The sequence below is a fragment of the Triplophysa dalaica genome, chromosome 6 (assembly GCF_015846415.1).
Source record: "Triplophysa dalaica isolate WHDGS20190420 chromosome 6, ASM1584641v1, whole genome shotgun sequence".
Lineage (NCBI taxonomy): Eukaryota > Metazoa > Chordata > Actinopteri > Cypriniformes > Nemacheilidae > Triplophysa > Triplophysa dalaica.
Genome location: NC_079547.1, coordinates 22,099,132 through 22,115,768, shown reverse-complemented (window position 1 = coordinate 22,115,768; position 16,637 = coordinate 22,099,132). Strand labels below are relative to the sequence as shown.

Below are 16,637 nucleotides of genomic sequence, written 5' to 3'. Positions count from 1 at the left end.
TGAACATGGTGATATTAGATACACAGTGTAAAACTGTAGACAGAAATGAAAATAACGCATAGCTTTAAAAACAATTCAACAAATAAAGCTTTAATCATATCTAATATTAGTTAACCAATTCAGTTTAACAGCACTCGTCCTGAAGAAAGATAACATTATGCGATGTGAAATCATAGGCGACAGTCAGAGTGAAAGAAAAATACAAAAGGTTAAACTTCAAAAAGTTTCATTAAATCTTCATATTTACATGACCATTAAAACTTGGACAAAAGCTGAGCGGACGGCAACGTTTTACCGGTAAATCAGAAAATATCAAAACTCGAAGGACAGAATCAGCATTGTTTGATTCAAATTACAGAGCGAGCGTTTCGCTGTTCAGTTTTTTAAAGGGAAAAAAACATATGTACAGTAATACGGTTTAATTCCCTTGTGGTAAGTCAAGAAAGAAACGTTAAAGCTATCTCAGATAAAATCTTCGTTAAAATTAACCCTCTGTAATCAAAAGCGTAAATACAGTTGGGTCCTCGACTACCTCTGATATGTTTGTCCTATTGTTAGTCTCATAAAAGTACAGTAAAAACAAAAGGCAACAGCAGCTTGGGTTCAAAGTGACTGTTGTCCAGAGCCACAATCGTACCCATAAAAGAGGCAAATTACCAGAGAATTCCTATTTATGTCTCCCTGTACATGTTTATTTATTTTCTGTTTCTGTGCATCTAATGTGATAGGCATGGCTTCACCTCGATTTTAAACGAAACGGTGTAGAATAATACCCTTATGTCTCCATCGATGATAAATAAATAGCTTTTCGTATGATACGCCTCTAGCATTACAAACCGTTCACATGACCCTACGACAAACATTTCTAAAGATATCCACCTTTGATAAATACACTGTAGTTCTGATAAACATCTCACTTCTGACATTAGGTCTGTTTAAAGTGTGTTAATATATATACACATAAAACTGGCTTGCTCAGTGGTCTGGAAATTGTTTATAGAGCGCCCCGTAACATGTACATTGTTCTGTCTCTTCACAAAAATGTGTACTAAAAATGTGATTATAGTGCAAGTTTAAAAAAAGAAAATGATGTGCAGACCCCGTTCTGAGACTTATTTAGCTACAAGTTATTAATGCCAGATTTGTTTCTGCAAATAAACAATAATTTCTCATCGTGACTCTTAAAATAACTGAATCTATTTCGAGCAGCCTTGCCACATGATTCGTCTTTTTTCTTACAATGATAAATACACCTCTCTCAGGGAACCGAGCATCCCAACGTCACACAAAACCGCAGTCTTTGAACACACACTTTTGTACCACACTGTCAAATTCAGTCCACGTCTCGGTGGTTTTATCTTTTAAACCAACACCAGGTTATTGGACAGATTTGAGGAAGACGGCTGGTAATGCACAGTGTGTTCCATTTAAAATACTCCCAACCAGAACTGCCTGTACTCGAGACATTAGACGATTTGCCACATTGCTTGTCGGAGTGAGCAGGTGCTCTAGATATGGAGGAGTTGACTAATAAAAATGCTTATCCGAGAGACAATAACATCGAGTCTTTCCCAAGTGGTGGGCACGAATGTGTAAAATCTGCTCGAGCTTCAGCCATTTCTCTACCCACCGCCAATCTGCTCGCGAAACACATCCAAAAATGACATGACAATTGGGTCAACTAAAATAAACGGCGACACATTTTCTATAAGCAAAGGCGTTGTTTTTGATCAAGGGACACGATTTATGGATGCGTTCTCAAAACACAACACAGATGTAGGAATCGATGTGCCATAGCTGACTGTTAAACAAGGCACAGTGTCTTAAAGGGGAAGTCACGAAACCTCAATTATACATTTCTCTAATGTTTTATGAAACATTACACCAATTGATTTTAAGACCACACCGTTTATAAAAAAAAGAAAATGGATTTGTGGAGATGGTTTAGTTGTATTACCATGGCATTGTTTGACATGTTAATAACAATATAATTTCTTTAAAGATCATACTATTTGTTTTTTATTACTATATATATTAATCTGCTCTGTTTCATCTCTCAGATCAACGGCTATATGTTGGTTCCCCTTTAAAGAAGACACAAACACATGAAATGTCACTTTGGAAGACAAGCCTAGAGAAAAGTTCATAAAGTTCACTTAACAGACAACAGGGCTATTCAGAAAACATTCATGTTGGTTAAAATGTATTAACAAAATCGAATGATCCTGTGCGTCACTTTTCCTTTTACTACTGATGCAACGTCACAGCTCATGATCAGGTTCAGACGGTTCATCAAGTCATCGGCAAACCTTTCAAGACACCAGAAAACCAAACTAAACTGAGCGTACAATATTTACACTGTCTTTTACTGTATAAATAAAACATGTCCAACAAAAATGTATTTTCCTTACAGGAAAATCAAGTTATCGTATTACATGCAAAGTCAACATGTTAAGGCAAATGTATTTGCGATGATTTAAAAAAATCCGTAAAGCCTTACCAAAGGGAGCCTTGCCAAATCTACCATCTTAATTTACTGATTAAGATTCTACAAACCTTTAATATATGCCTGAAGCTTTATCAAGTTAATCCTAAAACATCAATAACACTTCAGCTCTTTGCAGTGTGCAATGTATTCCATTCCACAGCGGATGAGAGGAGAGATGTGTTAATACAGTGGAGTCAAACACACATTACTGTTTAACATCACAGTCGTACCAATTAAAGCACTCGACAGACATTATGAATGAAGTGTTAGACGGTAAACACCGAACACGTGAAGTTAAAGTCACTTTTATGTAAAACGTACAGCATATTATGTTCATTCTAAGAGAACGGATGAGCTGCTTACAGATCATCTCCTGTACTGCAGGCAACGGAAACGTTTTCATATTCAGATGTGATCAAATGTAAGCAATAAATTGATAAAATATATATATTTTTTAAATAAATTAAACACCAAACGTAAAAGAGGGTGAGAAAAACATTAAATCAAAATCGTGTCTCACAATTTTATGCATTCTTCTTTTTGTCTCTTTGACCCGAAGATTTCCCACAGAAGTTGGTAGAAACGATTCACCTATAAAAACGTAACACGAATGCTGTCTGTAAACAAAATTTGATCAAAAAAGAGATCGTCCTTTGTTACAGACTGTTAAAAACAGCTGAAGAAGAAAATAGAAGCGCGGTACAGTACAGCGTAGGAGGAGGTATTAAGACTGCCCTAGTTGTTACAAATCAAATGCTGTTCCTGCTTTGTGGAATGAGTAGGCAGGTGTCAAAGAAAGAAAAACTATCTAGCAAACAAACATTCAGATTGAAGTTAAAGTCAGTTGTTGATATTTTCTTTTTTCTGAAATGCCTCCCAACCCACCCCCCTAAAAAATGCGAAGTCTTCGAGTATTAGCGGTGAACCCTTCACCTCATAAATGAAAACGACTGCATGAATTCCTTGGTATTCTTTTCTATGGCCTTTCTACCTACATTGTTTTTCAAGTCTTGAGTTATTTTTTTGTTCGTTTTTGTTCAATATTTCTTAATACTTCAAAACATATACAAGTTTATTCTGAGAACAAGTTGGATTCTTCTGTTGCCAAACCTGGAGCATTCGTTCCGCAACGATAACGTTGACTAAACGTTGTAAAAACGATGGGTTTCACCTTGGGTTTCCTCCCCAACAATCCCAAAAGTTTCGTCCCTTGGGCTCATGCTATAAAAAATTGCGATATTTGTATTTTTACGTTGTCTCAAGTGGCGTTGATGCTCTTGCCATGTCCTTTCAGCCTTCCGAGGCAAGTTTCGGAAAACAGGCACTGGTCACATATGCTTTCAGACCTCAGCATAGTAGCCCTCAGTTATGTTCGAGCGTTTAGGGTCTAAAACGCCCCCTGGTCTGTCATACCCACTCTTGCACAGGGTGTTTGTAGTAGGTGACGTGCTGTTGAACGTTTTTGTTCTTAAACTGGAAGATAGTGTATACAAGGACCAGAATGCACAGTGAGAGAATGCACGGGATGACCACGGCAATGGCGTTTACAGTGCTGGGTACGTCGTTGATGGCCACCATGATGTCAACGTCATTGTTCGGAAGGTGCCTGTCTTTGTTCTTTTCCATTTCAGACTGGTCGCAGCCCATCCAGTCTTTGATGATAGATTTGGGGTAACCTGGTTCCACGGTTAACTTCTGGTTATCAAACTTCCAGTAGTCCTTTCCTTTGTAGAAGTAGGTATAAACTAGAATGAGAGAGAAACGAAACAGGATATGAGGACAATTACAATATGGACAGTTATTTAGTAATATTTTAATATATAAAATCATATAATTTATAAAATAGGGTCATTTGAAGTTGAATTTCGTTGCTGTCCATCTCAAACCTTGAATGTCCTTTTTTCAAGAAATTGTAAAAACACTGTACTTTGAAATGATTACATACCACGTTGTCAAAGTTGACAAGCATGTTTTAATACTTTTTATTGCTTAGAGATTTGTAAAACCAAGTGACAAACATAAAGGCTGATTTATAATAATGATCACGAAATATGGAGATGAAAGGTTTCAGAAGGACAGTTGTGATATGATTACAAAATAAAGTTTACAGAAAATACACACAGCAAACAAGACAATTTTTTGGATAATGTAAATAATAAGATAATGCAGCTGGCAAACGTAAAGATAAGTGATAAAAGACACAGGCTCCTGTTTGAGCATGATGTAAAAATAGATCATAGATAGAGAAGAAACACTTTACCAAAGCGCTAATGAAAGCAAATATTTGCGTTTATATGCAGACAGTGATGCATGACCTTCTAAAAAAAGCTTAATTCATATTCATGATGGCAAAAATAGCCGCCCTTCTGAAGATTCAATGACGCCGTATTTCAAAAAGTTCCAGCGTTACACAATCCCACCGAGACCAGCGGACCAAATACTCGCACACAAACGTTAAAACAGTGGCAACGCTCTCGATGGAAACCCCTGAGATTGTGATTAATGAAGTGCTCGACCTTCCTCGACTCCCAACTTTCTCTATCCTGTCAAGCAAGACTTCCCAGATCCTATCTGCAAAATCTGATTGACAGAAAAATCATGAGCAACGGACAGAGCAAACAGTCTGTGTAACTCTGCCGGCGTCTCCATCTTGTGCTCTGGCCCCACAACTCTGCTGTCAGGAGGTTATGGCACGGCTTTCAAAATATTTGATCGTTCTCTTGCTGGAGAGCACTCTGGAGATGAGGAATAAATCTGCAAGTTTATGCAGCGGCGGAAGAAATGCACGAATATTGTGAGTTAACAATGACACCTGTGTGTTTAGTGCTCGATCAGATTACATCCAGCTATACATCAGAATAGATAAATTATGTGAGTGCTCAACAGAGAAAATATCACAGCATGGCTTTAAAGTAAATATTTAACAATATTCAAAAGCATGTCACGTGATGCAACGCGGCAAAAGACCATAGAACGCATTAGAACCCATTATAATTAAAAAATTTGTCCACACCGTTTAATTCTCAGATGTTTCTCTTAAAATTGCTTTAGAGAAATAGAGGCAAACTAGACATTTGTTAAAATACACGATGAGCATGGAGGTGTAAAATGTATGTAGAAGTAAACGAATCGGGATTTGGGTCAACTTGATGAGAAATTTTTGAGTTCATATATTGAGATCTTCAATAATATTGACTTTCGATTTCAGACTTGCAGACAAATCAGAGTTCAGTTTGGGACATTGAGATCTTATCTCAAACTCTAATGAAAACATTTGTTAGATGCCTCTAAAAAAAAAGAAACAAGAGAGACGCAGGAGATTCAAGTGCCCTCATAATCTTCAGTAAAAATCTGAAAATGCACTTCCGCTCTGTAGTGACACCCCATCTTAAATGATGCAAGGGAGACGGCCTGGGCGGGGCATCTGTGAACTCCTCCCCTTCCACCGTCAGTCTGCTTCCAGTTCCATTTCAAAATGCAACGGCTGTTTTTATACATCCAATTAAATCGCAGGGAATTTCTCATTCGAAGTTTCCGTTGAAATGCGGCAGAATACGGAAGTAAACACCATCGCAACTTCCGATTCACGGGGACTTTAATGTCATCATAACCATGCATCATCATTGTGAAGCTAAACATGAATACACAGAAGTGTCGCGACACAGACGATTCCCTTCTTTCAAACGCCGTGCCAAACCAGATCAAATAACCAGTGAGATAGATTCAGAGCCAAACTGTTACTGTCAACACAACAATACTGCATCGCTGAGCCAAAAACGAACAATCGATTACTCAACGATGACATTTATTACAATCACTTACACAGCAATGGACACCACCGCATAGGGGTGTGACGAGACACTTATCCCACGAGACTAGACGAGACACTAGACTGAGTTCACGAGACGAGATTTTAAGACTTTTTAAAGAAATACTCAATGAAGACATATACTGTATAGGGAAAAATAATATTTCTTATTCACCTTAAAAGCAACAAATGTAGGCATTTAAAAATCAACCTTCAAATTAAACTTATTTTTTTATTGATTATATTATGCAGTAATAACATTATATAAACAGTGCTTAATGTTCTGTCACAAACTGAACTGACAGGCAGTAATTGCACAAAAATGATGCTTTGTTTTCTTAACAGGTGCAGCTTTTAGTTAAGAGCTGTGGTTGTTTTCTTTGTATGCTATAGTGCTTATGTTAGTAGAGGTGGCAATCAACACTGTCAATCCTCCTTCCTACACTGACTGAACCATCATAGCCTCCAGAGAAGTGACAGATTTTTGAGGAGGTTTGCCTGAAATTGTATTTAAAATAACGTTATGTGAACTTGCAATTGCTTTACTCAACTTGTTGTACAGTCCATTGCTGTTTAATCGCGAGACACATCTGATCTTGTCATACCCCTACCACCGCCCCAAACTAATATCATGTCTACACAACAAAATGTTCAATGATTCACCAATCCAAAGTCTTTTGAAGGAATCAGTCCTATCAAATATCCATAGACCACATGGCCGTTTAAATATTGTTTGATTATTAAAACAATGACTCACATCCTTCTCGACTGATGAACGCTCCCTGTGGACCCTCAGGGATGCCCCTCCACACGCTGATGGGTTTGGGGTAACCTGGGTCAACGTTGCGTTTCTCCTCGTTGTAACGCCAGTACTGGTCACCTTTGAAGAAGTAGGTTTTGCCCACGGGTTCCCAGCGTAAAGCAGTGTCGATGCCATCACGTGGCAAAGAGCTGCCCATCTCTACCAGACTGTGGGGGTAACCGGACTCCGCTGTAACCTCCTTGAAAATCCAGTACTTATCTCCTAGAAGGACGACAGGAGAAAAGAGTAGATGATCTCTAATTTGGAAGGTTCTTTTGAGTTTGTTGTTTTTAACCATTGTATGTGTTCCAAGTTTTTGTTCCACTGCACGAGGGTTAAATGAATCTGTCAAAAATGGAGTGGATGTGAATTATCATATCACTTTGTCATTGAATCAGTTGAAGTGGTCCAACACAAAACAAAATATTTTGTTATAATGATCATGATTTATACATTGGGTCGGATTTAGCTGTAAATGTACGTTTGATGTAATTTGATTTCAACACAAATAAAAGTACATAAAGTAACCTGTAATTTTATGTTTTAAACATAGATGAGGCAAAGGTTATGGATTGCAGCTTAATATGATAGGATTCAAGCACCTTCATTGTAATACATTTCACTTTCCGTATTAAAACACGTTACCAAGAGTAATATTGTTTTTTTGTAGTATTTCTGTTAGTGTACAGTTGAAAACAAGTACTTATTGGTTTAAATCAATTAGGAATCAAACTGGGAATTGGGAATCTGAATCAGAACAGGATTCATTATAATTCCTCTTGATTTCACCCTCAGATGTGAACAGGAGAATAGGGCTATAAATATCTCACCCAGCTTCTCCTCGCGCAGCAAGACTGCGCCGGGCTAATTTAATGAGTGAGAGGGCTAAGAAAGAGCGCTTGAGAGGAAAAAGGCAAGAGAAAAACAGACTTAATAATAGACAGAATAAAACAGCATTGAATGGGTTCAACAAGGATTCCCGATCTTATGGGAGAGAAACAAATACAGTCGTTTCCCGAGATGAACTCACAGTCAGGCCTTTATTCTCATCTCATCTCTCTAGACATGCAGTGTGCTTTTATTTAACAGTATCTTACTTTAGAATGCTGACTGTAGTTAAAACAGATCCAGAACCAGCAGTTGTTTAATGAATATAGATGAACTTTGCATTGTGGTTTAGGCCATATACACGTTCAGATTATCATTCAGGTACTTTACTTCAGAGCTTCAGATAAAGCTTTAAGATCATAGTTTGCATTTATGATTTGCTTTGACAGCTTAAGAAAGATATTTGGAAAAATGCTTGTAACCAAAAAGATCTTGCCCCTCATTGACCCCATAGTAGGAAAATCCACTTTAAACGTTTTTTTTGTTCTGTTGAACACAGAAGACGACATTTTGAAAAATGTGGGACAGCAAACAGTTCTGGGGCACTTTTGACTACCATTGTATTTTTTCCTACTATAGAAGTCAATGTGGGGCAAAATCTGTCTAGTTATAAGCATTCTTCCAAATATCTTTCTCTGTGTTCATCAGAACAAAGAAATGTATACAGATTCGGAAAAACTCGAAGGTCATTTTTTGGGTGAAGTATCCCTGTAGCCTGTTAACTGTCACCCGTTCCGTATTCGGAACACCTAAGTTTTCGTCAATATTGTGCATGTAATTTCTAATCGAATCATGACAAACTATATATAATCGGAAAGGTCTAAGACTCTACAATACTGATTTCTTTGGTGTTTTTTTAAATAATTTATGTAGGGAGAGTAATTGATTCTTTTTTATAAAGAGTGTGCTTAGATTTTTGGTTATCCTTTTGCGACCCATATTTTTTTAATATATTTTTTAATTAAGCAATAATCAGCTACTTTTCTTTTTTCAAATGAGACCAACCGTAAGTCTGTTCCAAAGAATTCATGAGTTGCCGCCATATTAGTTCCAACGTGCGTTTTCATGTGTAGGCTTAAAAAGGGCTCAGACAGTTAGGGTTTGAATCGCATTTAACACAAATCTGAAAATGTATGCTTGAATTCGCTTTGGATGAAAAGTATAAATAAATATACTGCAGAGAGAAGTCGTCTCACCTTTAAAGAACACAAACTTGCCGTCGGATCTCTCATAAGCAGCGTCAATGCGGGGAGGAAGACCCTTCCAGAACTGCTCGATGAGCATGGGATAGCCTTCCTGTACCTTGTTGTTTCGCAAACGCCAGAACCAGCGATCCTATGATGAAAAAAAGATCTGGATCAAGTTTATCAGTTTTTTTTTCTATTATATTAAAATGATATCTTTAAAGTTGATCATGTGGTCTCTGAGATGCCAGGCATACATTTTACATAGTTTAAGTAAAAATATGAGACATACTTTGTGAGGCATTTGAATATTCGTTGTGAAAAGCAATACAATATAAAACTTCACAGGAGACTAATCTTAAAGTAAAACCTTTGTTGATAACACATTTAATATCTCTATCAAAAGTAACAGTAAAACAGAGCAACTCACCTTAAAAACAAACATCTCCCGCCGAAAGAAGGCCACCGTGTTGAAATTGCCATCACAGATATTGGGTTTGCCGTTGCCGGAGGATGGGCGGTCACCGGAGGGTGGACGAGCGGGCCGGGACTGCCGGTCATGTTTTCTCTCTGAGGTGGAGTGTGTTCGGCGTGCAGGTAGTGTAGGAAGAGGACGGGTGGGCTCCAGCATGGCTGTAGGTATACCTGCAAAAACACATGATCCTTAAAGGGATAGTTCACCGAAAAATGAAAATTCTGTCATCATTTACTCTCCTCTTGTCATTTCAAACCTGTATGACTTTCTTTCTTTCACAGAACACAAAAGAAGATATTTTGAAGAATGTTGGTAAATGAACAACGGTGGTACCCATTCACTTCTATTGGTTTTGTGTCCTTACAACAGGAGTGAATGGTAGCCGGCACTGTTCAGTGACCAAATTTCTTCAAAATATCTTCTTTTGTGTTTTGCAGAAAACAGAAAGTCATATAGGATTGAAATGACAAGAGTGTCAGTAAATGATAACAGAATTTACATTTTCGGTGGAACTATCTCCTTAATGCTTAAACACTGCTTCATGTTTTAAATAATTTCTTAAGCAAACTGTCAGCAATAAAAATGAAGAATTAAGAGCAGTGAGTGGTTTTCCCGTCAATATTCTTGTATGATTAATATCAATCAATATTAGCTTACATTTACAGTGCAAGGTCTAATGCAAGCAAGCTTTTGAATCTAGCATCATTTATTTTACGCGATCATCATCCATCATTTTAGTCCCTGTAATATAATATTGGATTCAAGCTAATAAAATATTCATAAAAAAATATAATACAACTGTACCATAGATTTTCTGGATGCCCTGAAGATCGTCCAGAGGCAGTTTGAAGTTGTGTGTGTCCATGTACTGGTAAAAGGGGGCCATGATGGCACTGGGGTCATTAGAATGTTCCAGACCCAAAGCATGTCCTAACTCATGTACCGCCACGAGAAAAAGGTCATTGCCTGTAAAAGAAAGGTTAAAGGTCAACTGCACAGTTCAATCCATTTGGAGGACACTGTGCGTTCATGAATAAAACAGTTAATGTAATTCCAACCAACATAGTCTGCCATGTGTGAACAGAATGATGGAAGCAGCAGAATTTCATACCCGAGGCCTGAGGCTCTGAATATTTCATGTGTAAATTAGTGCATTTTGTTAAAAGCAGACCAGAATGATAATGGCTCTCATACTGTAAGACCATCAAACGCTGAATCAGCGGAGAATAAAACGTTCACTCTGTTATTATTAAAAGCTGGAAATGGAAAGCAGTGTTCGAGGAGCTTCCTTTATAAAGCTGGTCTTGCAACATAAAGGTCACGGGTTCGATCCCCAGGGATGACATATACTGCACTGTAAGAGAATTCGCAGTTTCGGTTGAATCGTTCCCATCTAATTTTCATATGCATAGAAGCCAATAATCGACATAAAATATAAAAGGCATGTAAGGGGTGAATACTAACAATTGTGCATCCATTATCCCAACTTTTGCTCCAAAGCAAAACAACTCATCCACAGAATAAACTGCATGTGAAAATCATTGCTTGTACCGAGAACACAGCGTACATGCAAAAGAACATCATGTCTATTGGTTGTGAATCTGAGCTATTACCAGAACATGACTCAGTCGAGTCTCACATGTTCGTGTCTTTGTAAACAGAGACGTGACGCAATCCCTCGGATCACAAAAATACCCTGATTTATAAGTCTCGAGTACATCTAGTTTACCGGCTGCTTTCCTTTGTATTTCCTTTCTATGCCTTGCCCTCTTCATCTCCCATCTTGCACTATTTCTTTCCAATTTACCCGTCTAATTCATTCTCTGTCTCTTTCAAAATAACCAACAATGTATTATGAGCTCAGCGCACTCCTGTGATATCATTTGAAATAAATGCAATACACAGCCCGGCATCATAAATACAGATATTGCTGTGAGAGGTAAAGCGGTTACTTTTGATCTGTATACACTAGGGTAGATATGGTGTACAGAGATAAATGTGTAGACTTGTACGTGAAATGTGTGTATGTACGTGAAGGGGGTACAGATTCTGGGATCTATAAAGCGTGCACTTAAACTGCTGACAATGCAGCACCCGGGCAAAGATAACAGGGTAAATATGCACGGCGCAAACGGGGCTGATGCTGGCGGAAAAACTTCTGAAGCGCTCAGCTTCCTTTTTATTTCCCCTGCGGTACAGATGTTCCTCGGCTCTGCTCTGGTTATCCATCAGAGATCTGAATCCCAAAAGGTTTGCTTATACAGTATCTTACAGTTTCCTCATTTCTTTTTTTAGAAATTTCTAAAAAACTAAATTTTCAATCAAAAACCTATACTCACCAAAACCATCACATACATTCACAGATTTTTCACGTATTTTGAAATGTGGTAAAAATCATGAAACTACTGTAAAAGACTGTAAATTCACAAGACAAGTGTTGTTTCTTCTGGTATGTTTTTCTCTTAGCTGCTCGATCTATGGCTAAAATAACATTCATCACATATATTCAACATTAAATGTGAAACGATTTCTGAGAAATGCTGTTCTAAACTAAACTAAAATCATCTCAAAATCAGAGCTGCGATCTGTAACTTTTGCCTCTCTATCACCATCTCTGTTTGAAACATAAAATTGTAGCTTACTTTACACGCTTATCTTTACGTGCGTTGATGTCAAATGATGTCAAACCATGAAATTATACCTGACGGCTCAGCTTTTAAAACATTATTGTTACTTCATACCGTTGTGAATCGTGTTTAGGTAAGTAGACAAATTTGAACACAAATGTTTTATGTACTTATTCAATCATTCTTTTTAACCAAGTAAAGTCATATAATGCCTTTTTAAATAAAATATTGTCAAAAGTCACAACACATCCTAATTTGGTCGTAACAGCATCACACTCACCATCATGGTTGGCATTTCCCAGCGTCCAGGGCTCATCTGAGTCGAAGTGTGTGTCTCCGCCAATCCCGGGACCAGGGAAATAAGCGTGAGCTAAAAAACCTCCCTCTCCGTCGAAGGGGGAACTGTCACCGTGGAAACCGGAGGCAAAAAAGATCATGATGTCGGCCTCTTTACCCTCATTTTTGATCTCAGAATAAGCCACTTCCTGAAAGGTCAACGGGGTCACGGTTTGCCAGACGTCAAAGGCCTGACGAATCGCCCTCTGAGTGTCTTTCTCACCCACCTTGGGGGTGAAATTATGTATGCTGGGAACAAGAAGAGGAGAGAGAATATAAATGAAAGATAAAATGCATATCTGATGAACCATCAAGCCAAGTATCCACAGCAGTATATAGGCATGAAACACCTTTAAATATTCCTACATGTACTTGAACATTTATAATTCATTTCTTACACAGCAAGACTTGATCGTTTCTACTGTTAACACACTTCTCTATGACAACAGTTGCATTGATCTCAATGAATTAGCTCACCAGTAAACCGAATTGAATGCGCACTGCTGTGTTGTTACATAATAAGTAATCTGCATCAAAAATGTCCTTGAATATGGGGCAAAAAGTTAAACCAGGCCAAACACTAAAGGCACAAGCAGATGGCCGCATATGACACAGAACTGCAGGCACACGCAAGTGCGAAAATCACATTTAATTAACCAGCGACTGTAAACCAGACACAACCCTACATCAGACGAAAACTGGAATTAATAAAGCCTGAAAAGAGACCGAAGCAAAACAATGTTTGCATATTATCTAAACGCTTTAATGTGTAGGCCAATAGGAATGAACTGTGTATAAAACATCACAGAATCCTTTTATTTTGGACTTCAAGGTCCTAATTCATTTGATTTTAAAAACAACTAGACAAATATGAGGTGAAATGAAAGAATTTGTATTTATTTGACTTTTTTATTTGTTTGTGTAATATTAATTCCACAAATTAGAAGCCTGAACCATAAACAACTGCACTCTGCCTGACATTAGTTTATTATATAAAATGTATTTTATTTAATATGTAGATTATTTATATTAATATATGCTATAAATCCCATAACAAAATCTCTACTATTATATACCATCACACTGCTCCTTTACTCCGACTCCCAGACTGGGTTTCAAGGGAAATAATAGCCAAGTGAACCACTCATATCATTGGTCTGTCATGTTATATTTTCTGCCCACCTCCAGGCCTTTACCTTTTAACCTTTTTCTCTCTAAGCTGAAAAACAAAAGCATTTTAACTCCCTTTAAAGGTCCAGTGTATGAAATTTAGCGACATCTATTGGTGAATTAAATGGCGAATTGCAACCAAGGCTTATCCCCCCTCCCTTTCGAAGCACTACAGTGGCGGACACAGGACTAAGATGACATCACGTTTTCTCTTCTTTGCCAAAGGAGATAACATATTTACGAAACGCGCTCTGTAGAGAAGTTTGTCCGATTAGGGCTACTGTAGAAACAACATGGTGAATTCCATGTACAGGGACCCGCCGTGTATGTAGAGAGAAATAGTTCATTCTAAGATAATAAAAACATAACGCTTCATTATGTATGTTCTTTATACACATCTGAAGACATAGTTATGTATTGCATTTCTATCAAAAGATCCTCGTCAAAAAAGGATACATTGGAGCTTTAAGATTGGAAAGATTGCATAAATTGAATGTATTTCGAAACGAACATGTGTGAATGTAAAATGCACCAAAATGATGAGCTGTACCGAATATAAACACAAGAATATTGATGCTGTTATGTCTGGACGCTTAAACAAAGAGATCACAGGTCCTTTGGCACCGTCAGCTTTGCTGAAACCACTCTTCACCTTTAAAGAATAAAGGGAAGGTAATACTCAACAAGATAGCTTCAGCCAGACGCCTAATGGGCCCTCCATTACAGATAATCAAATCACGCGAGGTTCAGTTAGTTACAGGCATATGGAGTTTTTGGAATGCTTCCCTGTGATACCCTACAATCCTCATTGATCTATAATGAGTAAATGTAGTTTTTGAAGGATCTTCTGCCTCACGCAATCAAGTAAAGCGTTCAGTAACTCTATCTATCTAGATGCGCACTTTACCTGTACGTAATCTTTTTGTCCCTCCATTTTTGTCCGGTGAGGGCGTAGCGTTTATTTCTCCTGCGACGGCTGATGTGAGGATGGTCTGGAACACCACAGCGAGGTTTTCTCATCCACCTTAAAGAGATGATAACAATGAGAGACAACAAATCCCACAGTTCAACGTGATATGCGGTTTTCATTTAATCGAAAACATTAGCTTGCCTTAACACAGCCTTTATTCAAAACTCTATTGTTTATAAAACAATTTTGAGGTAATGGTTATATTTAGTACAACGTTAAAGTGCTGCATGTTTTTATTAATAAACTATTGTATGATATAAGTACAGTATATTTTGTGTGACAGTAGTAAAGCATGCAGTCTCAAAAACACAATATCATCATCACAAATAACTCAAAATTTAACATATATGGACATCATTTTTACACCAATCTACAAACACTTCATTTTATACATAGAGAGTTACTTACTCGATGGTGGTTTGGTCAAGGACTCCTGTCACTGGAATGCCATAAAACCGCTGCATGGCAGCGACCGCCGACTGCATGGCTTTCTCCGATCGCAGGTCCGATATTCGGATGTCATGAGGGAGTAGGTAGCCATAGTTCTTCAGCCACGTCTGAGAAGAGATGAAGAGAGAAGTTCTCATGAAGAGGCACAAAGCTAATTTTATAATGTATGAATTATAGAAGGAATTTTTAGAATGAACACACATAGGTATGGATTCATTATATCAGTCAATTCTACGTGAATTTGTGTTTGTAACATACAGCCGTAGAAATATTAGGAGACCATTCCAAATTTTCATTAAATCAGCATTTCTAATGTCTTGTGGACACTCGTGTGTGTGTGTGTTAAATTTCAACAAAATCAAACCTCAGGAATGACATAATTTCATCCAATGCGAAAGACAGACAGCGTGACATAACACATGAAAACTGTGATATCACAAAGAAAAGGTTAACACATAAAAAATAATTTTGAACTCATGTACAAATACTACTGTAGAGATGCTTAAAGGAGTAGTTCACGTTCATAGTGAAAATTCAGTTATCATTTACACGCCCTCTCATCACTTCAAACCTTTCTTCCTTCTGCAGAACACAAAGAAGATATTTTGAAAAATGTTGGTAACAGAACACTATTGTAACCAATGCAAGTGAATGTGGGGCTGTTAACAACATTCTTCCAAATATCTTCTTTTGTGTTCTGCAGAAGCAAGAATGTCACACAGGTTTGAAATGACAATAGAGTGAGTAAATGATGACAGAATTTTACATTTTGAAAGTGAACTACTTATTTTAAAGTACATTTTCTTTGCAGTATTTGAGATCTGAAAAAAGCATTTTTTCAGTTATTTTGACCTGTTTCTCCAATTTTCATTTTCTGCAAATAAATGCAGATAGAAACAATATTTTAAATATAACTGCAAGCAGTAATCATCGGGTTCGAGCAGTCTAAGGGGACTAAGGTCAACTGCCTTCGCAGACTACGGTCAGGAATCGCACCATAACACATCCGCAACGGATGACACTTACCCATATCCAGAAAAATGAAAGAAATGGTCAGCAACGGTTAATACAGACCACGCATGCTTACACTCATATGCAGGTTTAAACAGATAAGGGACGAGTGAAATTAACCAATTCTCATGTCTCTACGATGTTCTGTTCCAGAGATATAGGTCTAGCTTAATGGTTGCTAAGTTAACCTGTTTAGTTGCTATGGATGTGGCATGGCACCTGCCATACATTATGATAGACGTGTATACATTTTTTTTAAGGCTTTAGGCCAGGAGCATCTTAAATAGATACATTGATTCACATTCATAATATTCTAGAATGCCATGGCATTTAAATTATGCTTAATTTTATACAAACACCTCACATAATACAATATACCCCATTTTGATGTTTGCTTTGAACTTCAGGAAGTCATGTTTACCATGTCT

The 16,637-nt window shown here is 37.6% G+C and overlaps 1 protein-coding gene across 1 annotated transcript in view; it reads right to left on the bottom strand.

Moving 5' to 3' along the window:
• Positions 1-65: 65 nt before the first annotated feature.
• Positions 66-16,637, bottom strand: part of mmp24 (matrix metallopeptidase 24) — an 85,546-nt gene continuing 68,974 nt past the window's right edge. The window contains exons 2-9 of the mRNA XM_056750576.1: positions 15,157-15,305; positions 14,686-14,802; positions 12,553-12,857; positions 10,450-10,611; positions 9,601-9,815; positions 9,183-9,321; positions 7,054-7,320; positions 66-4,233 (exon numbers count right to left, since the gene is read on the bottom strand). Of these exons, the coding sequence (XP_056606554.1) occupies positions 3,896-4,233; positions 7,054-7,320; positions 9,183-9,321; positions 9,601-9,815; positions 10,450-10,611; positions 12,553-12,857; positions 14,686-14,802; positions 15,157-15,305 (1,692 nt within the window). The 3' untranslated portion in view covers positions 66-3,895. The remainder of the gene's footprint in view (positions 4,234-7,053; positions 7,321-9,182; positions 9,322-9,600; positions 9,816-10,449; positions 10,612-12,552; positions 12,858-14,685; positions 14,803-15,156; positions 15,306-16,637) is intronic.